Source organism: Artemia franciscana, chromosome 19 (genome assembly GCF_032884065.1).
Source record: "Artemia franciscana chromosome 19, ASM3288406v1, whole genome shotgun sequence".
Taxonomy (NCBI): Eukaryota; Metazoa; Arthropoda; class Branchiopoda; order Anostraca; family Artemiidae; genus Artemia; species Artemia franciscana.
Window position 1 is genome coordinate 30,909,958 of NC_088881.1, and position 15,898 is coordinate 30,925,855.

General features: G+C 35.3%; 1 protein-coding gene across 2 annotated transcripts in view; it reads left to right on the forward strand.

Moving 5' to 3' along the window:
* LOC136039552 (uncharacterized) overlaps window positions 1-7,209 on the forward strand; it is a 38,243-nt gene extending 31,034 nt beyond the window's left edge. For both annotated transcript variants that reach the window (XM_065723389.1, XM_065723388.1), the window contains exon 4: window positions 6,812-7,209. In XM_065723389.1, coding sequence (XP_065579461.1) covers window positions 6,812-7,069 — 258 coding nt within the window. In that variant the 3' untranslated portion in view covers window positions 7,070-7,209. The remainder of the gene's footprint in view (window positions 1-6,811) is intronic.
* The last annotated feature ends 8,689 nt before the right edge of the window (window positions 7,210-15,898 follow it).

Consider the following 15,898-nt stretch of genomic DNA (forward strand, 5'->3'; position numbering starts at 1 on the left):
TAGAGCAATTATGAATAATTGAGCACGTAATTTTTTTTTTAATCAAAACTTATCTTTATCTCCTGTTTATTTGACTAACTTAACTACGTTATAATTTGATTCGTTTTTTACGCATGCATTGTTACAAAATACTAGTCATGCACTACAGATATATCATTAAAAGATGAGCAATCGAGGGATGTGGGAGTTAATGGGCTTTAAAGATTATTGTCACGCATTCCATTTCGGTCACATCATCAGGCCATCAACCTTGGAAAGGTTGGCTGCGTCAAAGATAGATCTAACATCATCAATTTTTTTTCGTCTTTTTCTCTTTACTGGTTGCGTTGATGAATGCGGATTGAACATTGAAGGATCGGCATTGATTGAAACTTTCAGTGAGGAGATACGACGCACATGATTTTCACCTATACCACTCAGTTCTTGATTGTGCATTGGGGGGGGGTGTTATGGTCAATTCAAACTATTTTTATAATATAAATCATTGCATAATCTGTTTTGATTCCAGTAGTATGTTTTGGTGAAGCGTTAAAGGTTGAATTGTGGACTCCCCAAGCTTTATCTGAACCATCTAAATGCGGATTGCTTTTTTTCCATATTTGTTTGATTCAAGTTGTTTAGATGAATACCGAATTGATAGAAACTAAATATTCTTTTTTAAAGAAACCATTATGAATATAATCGTTTACCCAACCCCCCATTGCACTTCCTGGCTGAAGGGCCAAGAAACAGAGATCAGCACCGCCGGTAGGGACTGTAAAGTCTAATGCCGTACTCTTAACCTTTACCTTATTATGAATATGGACCCAATCTAACCAGTAATATATTGAATGAGTAAATAGAATAAAACACTGTAATATACACTATTGGTAAAATGCAAAGGAGATCCAAATAAGAACATTTACGTTTCCTGGGTCCATCTTAGGTCTGATCATCAGTGTTGTCACGTTTAGTCAAGAAGATACACTAATTGGCTAAGTTTGACAATGCTTTTTGTCCGTAAAAATTGAAACATTGCAACAATGTGTTGATTCCCAAAGACAACTACACCTTCAAAGAAAAGCTGACATTTCTAAGCTGTATAGACTCTTTTTTGCTGATATTTTATCCGAAAAAATTATTATTTGGTATAACTTAAAAAAGTGTATAACTTAACTGGAGGGCTTTTTTTAATTAAAAATTGTATTCCTTTTAATTTTTAGTCCTATACAATTTTTCCTAATTAGTCAGTTGCAAATCGTTTAAAATTTGTACGTTTTACTATTTTTAAGCAATTTATATAATTCCCTATGTGTATACATAAAAAAAAAACTAAAAATTGGACCAGCTGTCTCAGATTTGAACCAACAGTAGAGTGAACTGGTCTTTGATTGGATGAGAGTGACTGTATAAACCAATTTAAACAATCAGAATTCATTTTCACTGTCCTTGGGACTTATATTGGGTTATTATAGTGTATTTTTTATTATACAGAGTTGTAAATAAGTATAAGCATAAAGTATAGTATAAAGAGATAAAAAGAACAGCAAAAAAACTTATACGTATGGTATAAGTTTGATAAAGTATAAAGAGTTGTAAATAAGTTGTAACTGTAAATAAGTATAACACACATAGTTGATGAAGCTACAGGCTGCATAATGATAAAAGGATTAATAATAAACTAAATCAAAGGAAAATTAAAGGGAAAAGGATAAAATGATAAACAGGCATTTATAATGATAAAAATGATAAAGACGGGGATTCTATTTTAAATATTCTTGGTAAATTTGCAAATTTTTATATTGCTTCCTTTACCGTTGACCGTCAAGGTTGAAGCCAATATGTTCTCTTTCCAAACAGTTCAAGGTAACGAACTGTAAATAAGTATTGACGCAACACAGTAGTAACCGAAGCTCTAAAAACAAGATTTTTATAACAACAAAGACGTCAAAAGAATTCGATTTTTATGATCATTCAAAATATATAACATCCAATAAGTTTAATGCTAGGCATGAAAAGCAACGAGCATGAAAAAATTTTCTTGGTGTTCTGGAATACATACCCGATAGGTATGTATTAGGTATGTATAAATAGGGGGAAGACATACCCAAAAAGTCAGGAAATCGTTATAGAAATTGCACTTTCAGATTCAGCATATCAGACAGAGAACCATACTGAAGAAATTTCAAGCTCCAATCTGAAAAATATGGAATTTGTAAATTTCACGGATGCCTGTTTATTTGTTGTTGTCTATTTTTGTTCACCTCTTTTCCTTTTTTTTCCCCAGGAGTGATTGTATCGAACCAATGATCCTAGGGGATCGGAATAATTTAAGTTTATATTGCGTTCTCATTGGAAAATGCATTTTTTTTCAATAGAAAAATACCCACATTGCCTCCAGGGGCGTAATTTGCTATAGAGCAGGGGGGACAACTGCCCCTCCTAGACCTTGGTTTGCTCCCTCCAGACCCTAATCCCCCCAGCTGAAATTTTAGTTTCTTCCAAAATCTTGTCCAAACTAAGATAAACCTGCATAGTTCAAGTATCACCAGAAACAGATCATTTTTTTTAGTACATATTTACCTTTATAGTATTATAAGTTATCTAGTACTATAAAGTACCTTTATAGTACTTTAAAAGTATTATTATTTTATGGTACCAAACTGCTTATTTGTTTTAGTTTTTACTGTCATTTTCACTTGATTTGAGAAAATTGGCTCCAACTTTGCCCCCTCCCACCAGGATTCTTATGAAATTAATAATAGCGTTTTAATTATGATAATGACTTAGAACAACTGAAATCTGTATTTTTGTGTCTCACTTTTAAAAGTTTGATATTTAAAGTTCTGAGGACAGTGAAAACGAATTCCAAAAATGGATTGTTTGCCAATCCAAAACCCGAAACTAGAAACCAACCATTTAAATTAAAACCATTTAAATTAATACTTTTGATTTAAAACCTCAAGGATTTGTAAAGGAGGAAATACTTGGACGTATTTTCGAATTTTTTATTTTAATTTTTTGATTTAAATTTTATTTTAAGTTTTTAACCCAAAGAAAGGCCTATCCAGGAAGGGGGTCTCAGATTTTGACCCATACCCCCCCCCTCCCCAAAAAAAATGTCCAACTCATAAAGACGCAACGAAAATGCATATTAACAAATGTTTGATGCGTTTCTAGAAGCTTTTAGTTTTGGATTAACAAACCACCACATTGTATTTTCACTATCCTTGAAACTAAAAAAAATCTACTTGAATCGAGAAATTAAAGTTAAGTGTAACAGCTCTTTGTTTATTTATTTTCTGACAGTTTTTCAAATCATAACTTAAACTTAATAAGCTTAACTGCAACAGTAGCTGAATTCTGTATACAGGATATCATTAATCTTTACTATCTATTTCTTTGTTTTGTGGTTTTAATTTAGAAAGTGCGAGTGGGATAAAGGCTATAAATAATGAGTCATTCGAGGTGTTGATGGACTGCAACTTATGCTGAGCCGTGACTTATGTTGAATCTTTCTGTAGAAAGGAATTGGTCTTCATGCTCTCTTTTTCATCGTTTGACACTTCTAATTTAAATGCTGCATATTAAGTAGTGATCAAACGGTTTATGAAAACAAGCTACTACACTACTCATTAAGATTCATTAAGTTATAGGTTTCCCGTCAAAAGCTACGAGCCTGAGAAAATTTGCCTGATTATATAAAAAAAAAAAATTAAAGCGAAATTGAAATCAGATTCAACAGAATCAGGTTCAGCGTATCAGAGAACCCTACTGTAGAGGTTTGAAGTTCCTAGCTAAAAAATGTGGAATTTTGAATTTTTCGCCAGAAAAAAAAGATCACAAATGGATGTTTTTTTGTTTGTCTTTTTTCGTTGTTTTCCCCAAGGGTGATCACATCGAACCAATGGTGCTAGAAGTTCGGGAGGGGAGAGATTAAACAGAAATTAAAAGCTTTAGAGCCCTTTTTAGGGGACTAAAAAGAATAGCGCGGAACTACCCCCACCCCAAGCCCTTATTATCCGATCAATATTTTGAGATGGCAACTTAGATCAGCATAGTAAAGCTCTATAACTATATCTCTAGTGATGATAGGACCCTCCCCCACATATCCTGGGGAAAGGTTTGTAAGCTATACAATTTGTCTTGTAAATTGGGGAAGTTTCTGCGGGGGGGGTCCACAGGAGGAATATTCTGTGGTGATAAAAGTTTTCGGGTATATTTTTTTCAGGAAAAATGCTATGCGGGGGGAGGGGTATTTTGTAGCATCATTTGAAAAGCGGTCAGAAATTAAATGAACAAAATATTTTTCTATTAAAAGTAAGGAGCAACATTAAAAACTAAAACAAATGGAATTATTTCGTATATGAGGGGGGTATCCCCTTCCTCACCCCTCACTCTTCACACTAAATTTCGACTTTTATCCCAAATTGCTCAAGAACAACTCCTGAACTACAATTTGACATTGTCTTTGAATGAGAATTATTTTTTTTTTTTTTAAACTAAAAAGTTTAGCGTAGAGAGTGAGGGTCGAGAAACGGGCAGCCGCGCTCATACACGGAATAATTCGTTTTAAGTTTTAATGTTGCTCCCTACTTTTAATTGGAAAAAACTTTATTTTTTACTTTATCATCACTAAGGATTTATTGTTTGGAGGCGTTGATTAAATAATTTTTTTTAACTGCAAGTAAGGAGCGACATTAAAACTTAAACGAACAGAAATTATTCCGTATATGAAAAGGGTTGTCTCCTCCTCAATGCCCCGCTCTCTACATTATAGTTCGACTCTTTGTCACAAATCTACTTTTTAAAACAATAAAAAACTTTAGCGTAAAGAGCAAGGCGTTAAGGAGGGGAGAACCCCTTTCATATACAGGATAATTTCTGTTCGTTTTAAGTTTTAATCTCGCTCCTTACTTGCAGTTAAAAAAACTTGTTTTTTTATTTAATTTCTGAGCGTTTTTGAATTAAAGCATGTTTTGATTTTGGCTCACCGCACATGAATGATTAACACGAAATTTGCATATAATTTCTTTTTGGCAAAATACCTTTCTCGCAGTTTTGAGTGGACGATCTTGAAAAAAAGGGGTGGGGGAGGAGGCATAGTTGCCCTCAAATTTTTGGTTACTTAAAATGCAACTAGAACTTTTTATTTATTTGCGAACGTTTTTATTAGCAATAAATATACGTAATTTACAAATTAACTTACGTAACGAACTTACATATTTATATATATGAATGATTAATATTATTATTCATTAAATGATTAATGAATGATACATATTAATCATGAATGATTAAAACGAAATTGCATATAAATTTTTTGTTTGGCAAAACGGCTTTTTCATAGTTTTGAGCGGACAATTTCGAAAAAAAGAGGTGGGGGAGGAGGCATAGTTTCTCTCCAATTTTTGGTTACTTTGAAATGCAACTCGAACTTTTTTTTACGAACTTTTTTATTAGTGATAAATATACGTAACTTACGAATTAACTTACGTAACGAATTTCTATATTTGTATATATTTATTACGTATATGAGTGGGCTCACCACTTCTTTAATGCCTCGCTCTTTACACTAAAGTTGAATTTTGTCCCAATTCTTTAAGAATGACTCCTGACTCACAAAGGCAGTAGAATAAATAGTTGAAATTACTAAAAACATTTTAGCGTAAAGAGCAGGGTATTGTGGAGGAGACAAACCCTCTTATATACGTAATATCTTCTGTTCGTTTTAAGTTTTAATGCTGCTCCTTACTTCCAGTTGAAAAAACCTTTTTTTTTATCTATTTTCTCATTTTTATTAAATAATGCTAAAAAATCCTGCGGCTCCTTCAATTCTCTTCCCTCATGATAAATTCCTCCATGGAAAGATCCTCCCACGTAACCCCCTCCTCCCAACCGACCCCCACCCAATGCGAAAAAGTCCCCCTGAAAACGTCTGTACACTTCCCGATAACCATTACTACTTGTAAACAATCGTCAATGTTTTAATTTGCAGCCCCTCTCCCAGGGACTGTGGGGGATCAAGTCGTCCCCAAAGACATAATTATTAGGTTTTTCGACTATGCTGAACAAAACTACTATTTCAAAATTCTGATCCGGTGACTTAGGGAAAAAATGAGCGTGGGAGGGGACCTAGGTGCATTGCGATTTTTCGGTCAGTTAAAAAGGGCACTAGAACTTTCAATTTCCGTTAGAATGAGCCCTCTCGCAATATTTTAGGACAACTGTGTCGATACGATCACCCTGAGGAAAAAAAACAAATAAACCCGCATCCGTGATCTGTCTTCAGGCAAAAAATACAAAATTTCACATTTTTGTAGATGGGAGCTTGAAATTTCTTCAGCAGTGTTCTCTGATACGCTAAATCTGATGGTGTGATTTTGGTTAAAATTCTATGACTTTTCAGGAGTGTTTCCTCCTATTTTCTAAAATAAGGCAAATTTTCTCAGGCTCGTAACTTTTGATGGGTAAGAGTAAACTTGATGAAACTTATATATTTAAAATCAGTATTAAAATGCAATTTTTTAAATGTAACTATTGGTATCAAAATTCCATTTTTTAGAGTTTCGGTTATTATTGAGTTGGGTCGCTCCTTACTACAGTTCGTTATCAAGAACTGTTTGATGAACCGCAGCTTTATCTTAATATTGATATAAGCGTAATATACATTTTTAACAAAACTTCTGATCAGTTTGCTCAGAAGAGTCAAATATCTTTCTCAAAATGCGGGTGTGATCTTAAAAACTTTGGATTTTTATGACTCATGAGGGTGGAAGTCACGAACTTATTGAAATAAATTATCTATTTCTCATGTTTGTCTTATTTTCAGCTCGATCATGGAGCTAAGGAATCTTATGCACGTCACGTTGGCGACCTGGGTAACATAATAGCTGATCAAAATGGAGTTGCCCACATTGACACGATCGATGATATTGCAAGTCTTACCGGACATTATAATATCCTTGGAAGGGCTTTTGTTGTTCATGAGAAGGAAGATGATTTGGGCAGAGGTGGTGATGACGGAAGTCGAAAAACTGGCAATGCTGGTGGACGACTGGCGTGCGGAGTTATTGGTCTCGTTGAGTGAAAATAAATATTTTAAAAAGAACTTTTTGCTTTTATTTTTTTACATTATAATTAAGTGCTGTGATTTCTGACGCTTTCAAATGTGTTTTAAGCGTGTTTATTAACATTCAATACCTTGAAATATAAATTGTGTATCTGTTCTTTACGGTAATATCAACCACCATGTTAGTTTTCCATCGTCGCACAAAAAAAAAGAATAAGGAAAGAAACTTTAATGACACTACTTTTAAAAAGCCAAAAAATGTCAGTGAGAGAGCAATACTTAAATTCGTGCAATTCTTAAAACGGCGCAAATCGCTGAAATGGCACCATTTCGAAGTTCTAAAAATGGTGCAATGCATAAGATGCATAAGGAGCAATACATAAGGTGCAATACAAACATAGAGTGACAAGGAGGTAGAAAAATAAAGAGAGAAATAGAGAGAGAGAGAAAGAGAATGACAAATAACGAGACATGGACAGAGAAAATGGTTTTTACCAAGACACTACTTTCGAAGATGCTGTAAAATATTAATGAAAGAGGATTTAGATCTGTCCCACGCATCGAGTTTTATTCTGACTGTTTTTTTTGGGGTAAATTTACTGAATATTTATGTGAAATAATAGTAATATATTAATTAGTATAAACGGCATTATCATCTGCACTTTTCCAATGAAGTATTTAGCTTAAAGTTAGAGACTTGAATGTCATGAACGTCCCATCGTGTTGTATCCATCAATCAAACCCGCCCTCCCGCATCTTGAAGCCTGTTTTATTAAAACATAACAATTAACATATTTTTAATAAAATTAATCATAAAAGAAATAATATACGAAAAATAAAACAAATGTACATCAGTCAGTAAATGTAAATAGCCTTTCAACTCTGAAGGCGACCGCGTTTAGCAACCGGTTCTCAATCAAAACTCCCTTATTTTTGTTTGAACTCTTTGATTGTTTGACCTTTGTTTGACTTTATTATTATTATTATTATTTTTATCAAATAAATGGTAAACCAATTTTCAGAAGTTTCTAGCCTCTTAATCACAGCTTAGATACCAATACAGTTATGAAATCTCCTATCTTGTCCATGATAAGCTTTTGGTACAGAGCTCTGAACTTGTTGCCTCCTCCAAGCCGGCACTCCGACGCGTAGATCATACTACAACACCATAGGCGGGAACACCATTTAGCCTTGAAATATTGGTATCTAAGCTGTGTATTGCTCCAACTTTTAGATTCAGACTGCCAGTTTCCTGTCTCCAACCGCTAGTATCGCTACCGCGCACTGTGTACAGAAAATAAATCGAGTTTTCATAACTGCATTGGTATCTAAGCTGTGCCCTTAATCAAGAAGTTGACCGAGATCTAACTACCTATTCATAATTGCACTTGTCTTGCCATAGCGGTTATGAAACCAAACCTTTCGTACCTTCAAAAATACCAGAAGCAACTAAAAGGTACACCAATTAACAAAAAATGCTTACCCTTTATCGTAAAGATGACCAGGGCATAACAGTCAATTTTTACTTTCAAGTCCCTTTGCTCTATTAAAATTTGAAAGCCTGGACTCTTAAGCCACCTTCGAGCCTGAAAACTCCATAGTTCTCACAACCTGAAACCCCATATTCTCAATGGCATCCCTAAAATGAATTAGAAAGGGTCAACTTGAAACTCTTACAATCCGATATATTTACATAGTTAATCCTCAGAATTCAGACTCTTAAACCGGTGCCAAGCCTGAAATCCCCATAGTTCTCAATAAAGTCCCCAAAACAAATTAAGGGCCGACTTGAGACTGTTACAATTTGACATATTAAAACTGTTTATACTGAAAATTCACCCTCTTAAACCGGACCAAACGTCAAATCTCCATCATATTTAAAAAACTCACTTTCAACACAATCAGCACCTGGATTTTTTATTTTTGAATCCTTTTAGCACTGTCGCTCGCTGATTCTTCCTCACAAAACAAATCTTGCTTCACATCCAAGGTATCACAAACTTTTTCATTTTCTTCTATATCTTTTCCTGCGACTGTATCTCGGTTTACCACATTCTCAAAATGTTCCGCCCATCTCTCTTTAACTCTTCCTTATCACTAAATGTGGCCCCGTTCCTATCTTTAACTGCGACAAGTAGTCAATCCGGGACTACTCCCTCTGAATTTATTAACATGCCAGTGCAAATTTTTAATATTATGCCGTCTAGCTACGTCTTCAAGATCCTCGACAATTTTATCCATGGCCTCCACTTCACACCTCCTTATTTCATATTTTAATGCTTTATCCACTTTCTTTACATACCTTTTGATTTCATATGATCTATCGCTCAGATAAATCTTGTACAAACCCCTTCTCCTCTCTATTAAACATAAAGCTTTTTCACTAATATTCGTAGCTGAAGTCTTATCTTTCTTTCCTAAGACAACATCAACAACTTTACAATTTTTTTTTATTATTGTTATTCCAACCATCTTCCACATTTTCAAATTTTAAACTCTCAAGTTTAGTATTCAATTATTCCTGGGAAGTTTCTCTCAAATTCTCATCCTGGGGTCTACCAGCATCATAACTTCCCGAGAGATAGTTACCCTTCCAAAATTTCAGCTTTAAATTAACCCTAGACACTACTAGATGGTGATCTTTTCTTTTAACATCAATAACAACACTCATATATACCCCAGTATCTTGTATTGATCCTGCCACTCTTCGGTTTACTATAACATAATCTGTAAAGCTTGTTGTTTTATCATCACGTGAGTACTATGTCAACTTATATGTCAACAATACGGTGACCAAACACCTTATTGGTTATAACTAGATTGTTATACCTACAAAATTGCAAAAGTCTGTAGCCATTACTGTTTTCTTTTCCTTCACAAAATTCACCTAGACTAGGATACCATCTATCCCTATTTCTACCAACCTGGGCATTAAAATCTCGTAGCAAAAACACCATATTTCTACCTGGTACCCTGTCTATTTGCTCCAGTAGCTGTAAGTAAAATTCATCTGAGTCACTAGCATCTCTGTCAGTCGGTTCAACCGGGGCATGTACTACTATAACTGATACCCTGAACTTAAACAAGACATAGCAGCTTCCTTATTCATCATGAGCGCAAAACAATGATCCCCAAAATATTACCACAATACGGAATCCCCAAAATAAATTGGAAAGGGCGTACTTGACAATATTATCATTTGACATATTAACATAGTTAACACTCACAATTAAGACTCTTAAACAGGTGCCAAGCCTGAAATCCCCATAGTTCTCAATAAAATCCCTAAAATAAATTAAAAAGGGACGACTTGAGACTGTTATAATTTGCTATATTAATATTGTTAATACTGAAAATTCAGCATCTTAAACCGGACCAAACCTGAAATCTCCAAAGTTCTTAATGAAGCCCTAAAACTGAATTAGAAAGGGCCAACTTGAGACATTTACGATTAGAGATAAAAACAAAGCACGAAATTTCCATAAATATTAATATTAAGATATTAACATAATATTAATCCCCAAAATATTACCATAATATGGAATCCCTAGAATAAATCGGAAAGGGTGTACTTGAAAATATTATCATTTGAGATATTAACATAGTTAACACTCAGAATTCAGACTCTTAAACCTGGACCCAACATAAAATCTCCATAGTTCTCAACGAAATCTTGAAAATTAATTAGAAAGGTTCGCATTTGCATCAGAAAGGAAATTAATATTCACCATATACAGACCTAGCCTATACCAATTCAGGGTATATATTTGCACGTTAGTGAGTATATGTGTATGTATGTGTATATGTGTGTATGTGTATATGTATGTGTGTATGTATATGTATGTATATGTATGTGTATATATATATATATATATATATATATATATATATATATATATATATATATATATATATATATATATATATATATATATATATATATATATATATGTATACATGTAAGCCCTATAGATAGGTAGAGTAGCTCCATAGGAGGCTTAGGCCAAGTAGGACCTTGTCCCAGTGGGGCCCATAATAGAAACTGGGAAACCCTCCCCTGGGGGTCATAATTTCAGGTGGAGGAGGAAGAAGGCCCCTCAAATGTAAACTCAGCAGGGCCAACTGCCGTGTTCACGCGTCAGATGAGTTACAAACCTTCTCCCAGTAATGGGTTAAATTGCATGGTGAAGCAGAACACCATCGTGGGAGGATCCTCTATAGGAGGACAACTGCGGCAGGGCGTAAGATCCAGATTTATGGACAACGGCCTCTGTAAAGGGCTGCCTCGACCCTTTCGGGGTACCTGCAAGACTGGGAAACTTGCGGTCAATTTTTCCCACTTGAGGAGTGGCGCCCCTCGAGGAAATTATAGCCTAGTAAACAACACAGCACTCGTACGGGATTCTGATTATTGGATAATTTTCTGGGCTTGGTTTGTTTTGATGGGCGTTTTCGGGCTGAAAAACCTCTTCCTAGCTAATTTATCTACTATGGGCTGCCTCCCCGTAGTAGCATAATATTTGTAGGCATGAATATATAATGAGTCGGAGGTAATAGGCTTGGGACTGTCTGTGCAGGATTTCGACTCTTGTTGATAGAAGAGCATCGCCAAGTGCTGAAAACCATGTTGTGACCAAGATGGGCCCAGGATTGCACAAAGCCTCCAACTTACTGGAGGTCCCAGGGACTTCTTGCTGTCCGGTTCTAAGCCGGCTTAAGCGCTTCGGTGTAGACTTGAGAAGATATGTTGGTCCCCATCCTGCACTGGTATCCGGGATCACTGCTTTTCTTGAGGCCAAAATAATTTCAAAGATTTAAAGAACATGAAAATTGGAACTTGGAATGTTACGACGTTAAAAAATGACTATCGCATCGACATTTTGACTGACGAATTCAGACGGTTTGAACTGGATTTATTAGGAGTTTCAGAAACTCATATCCCAGGGGTAGGAAGCATGAAATTAGGTGACATAGAATTTGTTTACTCAGGAAGGAAGGATGGGGTACATAGACAGGGAGTAGGGCTCATGATGAATAAGGAAGCTGCTAAGTCTTGTTTAGGCTGGGAAGGTATTAATAATAGAATACTAATTGCTCATTTTATGACTAAAAAGTTTAGGGTATCAGTTATAGTAGTATATGCCCCCATTGAACCAACTGATGGAGATACTAGTGACTCAGATGAATTTTACTTACAGTTACAGGAGCAAATAGACAGGGTACCAGGTAGAAATATGGTGTTTTTGCTAGGAGATTTTAATGCCCAGGTTGGTAGAAATAGGGATAGATGGTATCCTAACCTAGGTAATTTTGGTGTAGGAAAAGAAAACAGTAATGGCTATAGGCTTTTGCAATTTTGTAGGTATAACAACCTAGTTATAACCAATACGGTGTTTGGTCACAAAATGGCCCATAAGTTGACATGGTATTCACGTGATGGTAAGACAGCAAACCTTATTGATTATGTTATTGTAAACAGAAGACTAGCAGGATCAATACAAGATACTAGGGTGTATAGGAGTGCCGTTATTGATGTTAAAAGTAAAGATCACCATCTAGTAGTGTCTAAGGTTAATTTAAAGCTGAAATTTCGGAAGAGTAACTCCCTCCCGGGAAGTTATGATGTTGGTAGACTTCAGGATGAAAATTTGAGAAAAAAATTCCAGGAACAGTTGAGTACTAAACTTGAGGGTTTAAAATTTGACAATGTGGAAGATGGATGGAATAATTTCAGAAAAACAATTTGTGAAGTTGCTGATGGTGTCCTAGGGAAGAGTGCTAAGACAGCAACTAGGAATATTAGTGAAAAAGCTTTAGGTTTAATAGAGAGTAGAAGGGGTTTGTATAAGAATTATCTGAGCGATAGGTCGTATGAAAACAAAAGGAATGTAAAGAAAGTAGAGAAAGCATTAAAATATGAACTAAGGAGATGTGAAATGGAGGCGATGGATAAAATTGCTGAGGATCTGGAAGATGCGGCTAGACGGCATAATAGTAAAATATTATACTGGCATGTTAATAAATTGAAAGGAAGTAGCCGATCCGGACTAGTCCCAGTTAAAGATAGAAATGGGGTCACAATTAGTGATAAGGAAAAAGTTAAAGAAAGATGGGTGGAACATTTTGAGAATGTGCTAAACCGAGATACAGTTGCAGGAAAAGATATAGATGAAAATGAAAAAGTTTGTGATACCTTGGATGTGAAGGAAGATTTGTTTAGTGAGGAAGAATTAGCGACAGTACTAGAAGGATTAAAAAATAATAAGGCCCCAGGTGCTGATAGTATGATTAATGAGTTCCATAAATATGGTGGCTCTGAGGTTAGGAATAAGCTACTGAAGATTATGAACATGATTTTTGAAAAAGGGGAAGTACCCAATGATTTTAGGAAAACCTTAATTAAACCACTGTATAAGAAAGGTGACAAGAGTGAATGTCGGAATTATCGAGGCATTAGTCTGGTCTCTGTAGGTAGCAAATTACTGAGTAATATGATACTTTTTAGACTGAGACATGCTGTAGACAAAGTTTTAAGGGAAGAACAATGCGGTTTTAGAAAAGGTAGAGGATGTGTCGACCATGTTTTCACTCTTAGGTTAATAATTGAGAAGTCCCTTCGTTGTCAAACACCTTTGGTCCTTAGTTTTATCGATTATGAGCAAGCTTTCGATTCTGTTGATAGAACAGCGTTAACAAAGGTCTTATCGTTATATGGTATACCAGAAAAATACATTAAAGTGATTTGCGCTATGTACGAGAATAATACTGCTGCGGTTAAGGTAGGAAATGAGGTTAGCAACTGGTTTTGTATTAAATCAGGAGTTAAGCAGGGTTGTGTTCTATCCCCCTTTATATGGATCATTTTGATGGACTTCGTCTTAAGGAGCACAGGAAAGGCAATTGGAGACCATGGAATCAAATGGGGAGGAAGAACGCTCCTGGACTTAGATTATGCTGATGATTTAAGCATATTAGATGAAAGTGTGAGCAAAATGAATGAATTTTTAGAGGTTTTACGAGTTCAGGGTGCTAAAATAGGCTTGAAAATTAATGTTAAGAAGACTAAGTCACTAAGGTTAGGAATAAGTGAAGATGAACAGGTGACCTTAGGTAACGAAAAGATTGATCAGGTTGGGAGCTTCAGTTACCTTGGTAGTATTATTAGTAAAGATGGTGGGAGCAGTGAAGATGTTAAAAGTAGAATAGCTAAAGCTCAGGGTGTTTTTTCACAGTTAAAAAAAGTTTGGAAGAATAGAAAGATAAGCCTACAAACCAAGATTAGAATATTGGAAGCTACAGTGATGACAGTGGTCAAATATGACTCTGAAGCATGGACACTCCGAAAAGCAGATGAAAATTTACTAGATGTTTTCCAGAGAAATTGCCTACGGATTGTTCTGGGTACCCGGCTGACTGACCGTATTTCAAACAGTAGGTTGTACGAAAAGTGTGGTTCAATCCCGCTTTCTGGGGCTATAATGAAAGAAAGGTTGAGATGGCTGGGCCACGTTCTACGGATGAAGGATGACAGATTACCGAAGATTGTCCTTTTTGGCCAACCGTCTGGGGCTACACGGAAAGCAGGTCGTCCTTGTCTGGGTTGGGAGGATGTCATAAATAAGGATTTAAAGGAAATGGGAACTTCCTGGGAGGGTGTAAAGAGGGAGGCTTTAAATAGATTAGGTTGGAGGAGGAGCGTGCGTAGCTGTGTTGGCCTCAGGCGGCTTGGTGCTGCAGTGAGTTATTAGTAGTAGTAGTAGTAGTAATTGAAACTGTTACAGTTTTAAATATTAAGATTATTAACACTCATATATCAGACTCCTAAGCCGGGAAAAAGCCCGAAATCTCCATAGTTCTCGAAGAAATCTCGAAAATCTTAGAAAGGCCCATCTTGTAACTATTTCAATTATATAAATAACCAAGATTTACAAAACTTGCTGAGCAGATTCGCACAGAATTAGCTTTCAATCTTTCCTTAATTATGAACCTTTTTAGGTTTTGGAAGGCTTTTGCAACTCCCCGATTTTATCCTCAATATTTTATAAATATAACACAGTTTAAGCGGTTTGACATTTGCTTTAGGACTAAACAAAAGATCTAAAATTTTTAGTTAGTATTTATAAATGTGATGATTGCATCTGTTCAGCAAGTTTTATAAATCTTGACTGAGTTGTCTTCCTGGTCAGTCACATGTCATTTGAAACATCCAACTTAATCCTGGCTTTTATCTTGATTTGCACATTGATCTGCAAATTGAGAGTGCTTGTTTGTCTGAACTCTGAGTATTGACTATATTAATATTACAAATTGTAATAGTTTCAAGTGGGGCCTTTCTAATTCATTTTCGAGATTTCGTTCAGAACTATGGAGATGTTAGGTTGGGTCCCTGTTTAAGAGTCTGAATTCTGAGCATTAACTATATTACTATTACAAATTGTAATAGTTTCAAGTGGGGCCTTTCTAATTCATTTTCGAAATTCGTTGAGAACTATGGAGATTTCAGGCTTAAGAGTCTAAATTCTGAGTGCGAACTATTTTAATATTTGAAATTGAAATAGTTTCAAGTGGGGCCTTTCTAATTTATTTTCGAGATTCGTTGAGAACTAAGGAGATTGCAGGCTTAAGAGTCTAAATTCTGAGTGCGAACTATTTTAATATTTGAAATTGAAATAGTTTCAAGGGGGGCTTTCTAATTCATTTTCGAAATTTCGTCAAGAACTATGAAGATTTCAGGTTTGGTCCCTGTTTAAGAGTCTGAATTCTGCCTTTTAAATATATTAATATTTCAAATTATAATGGTTTCAAGAAAGGCCTTTCGAATTCATTTTCGCGATTCCGTTCAGAACT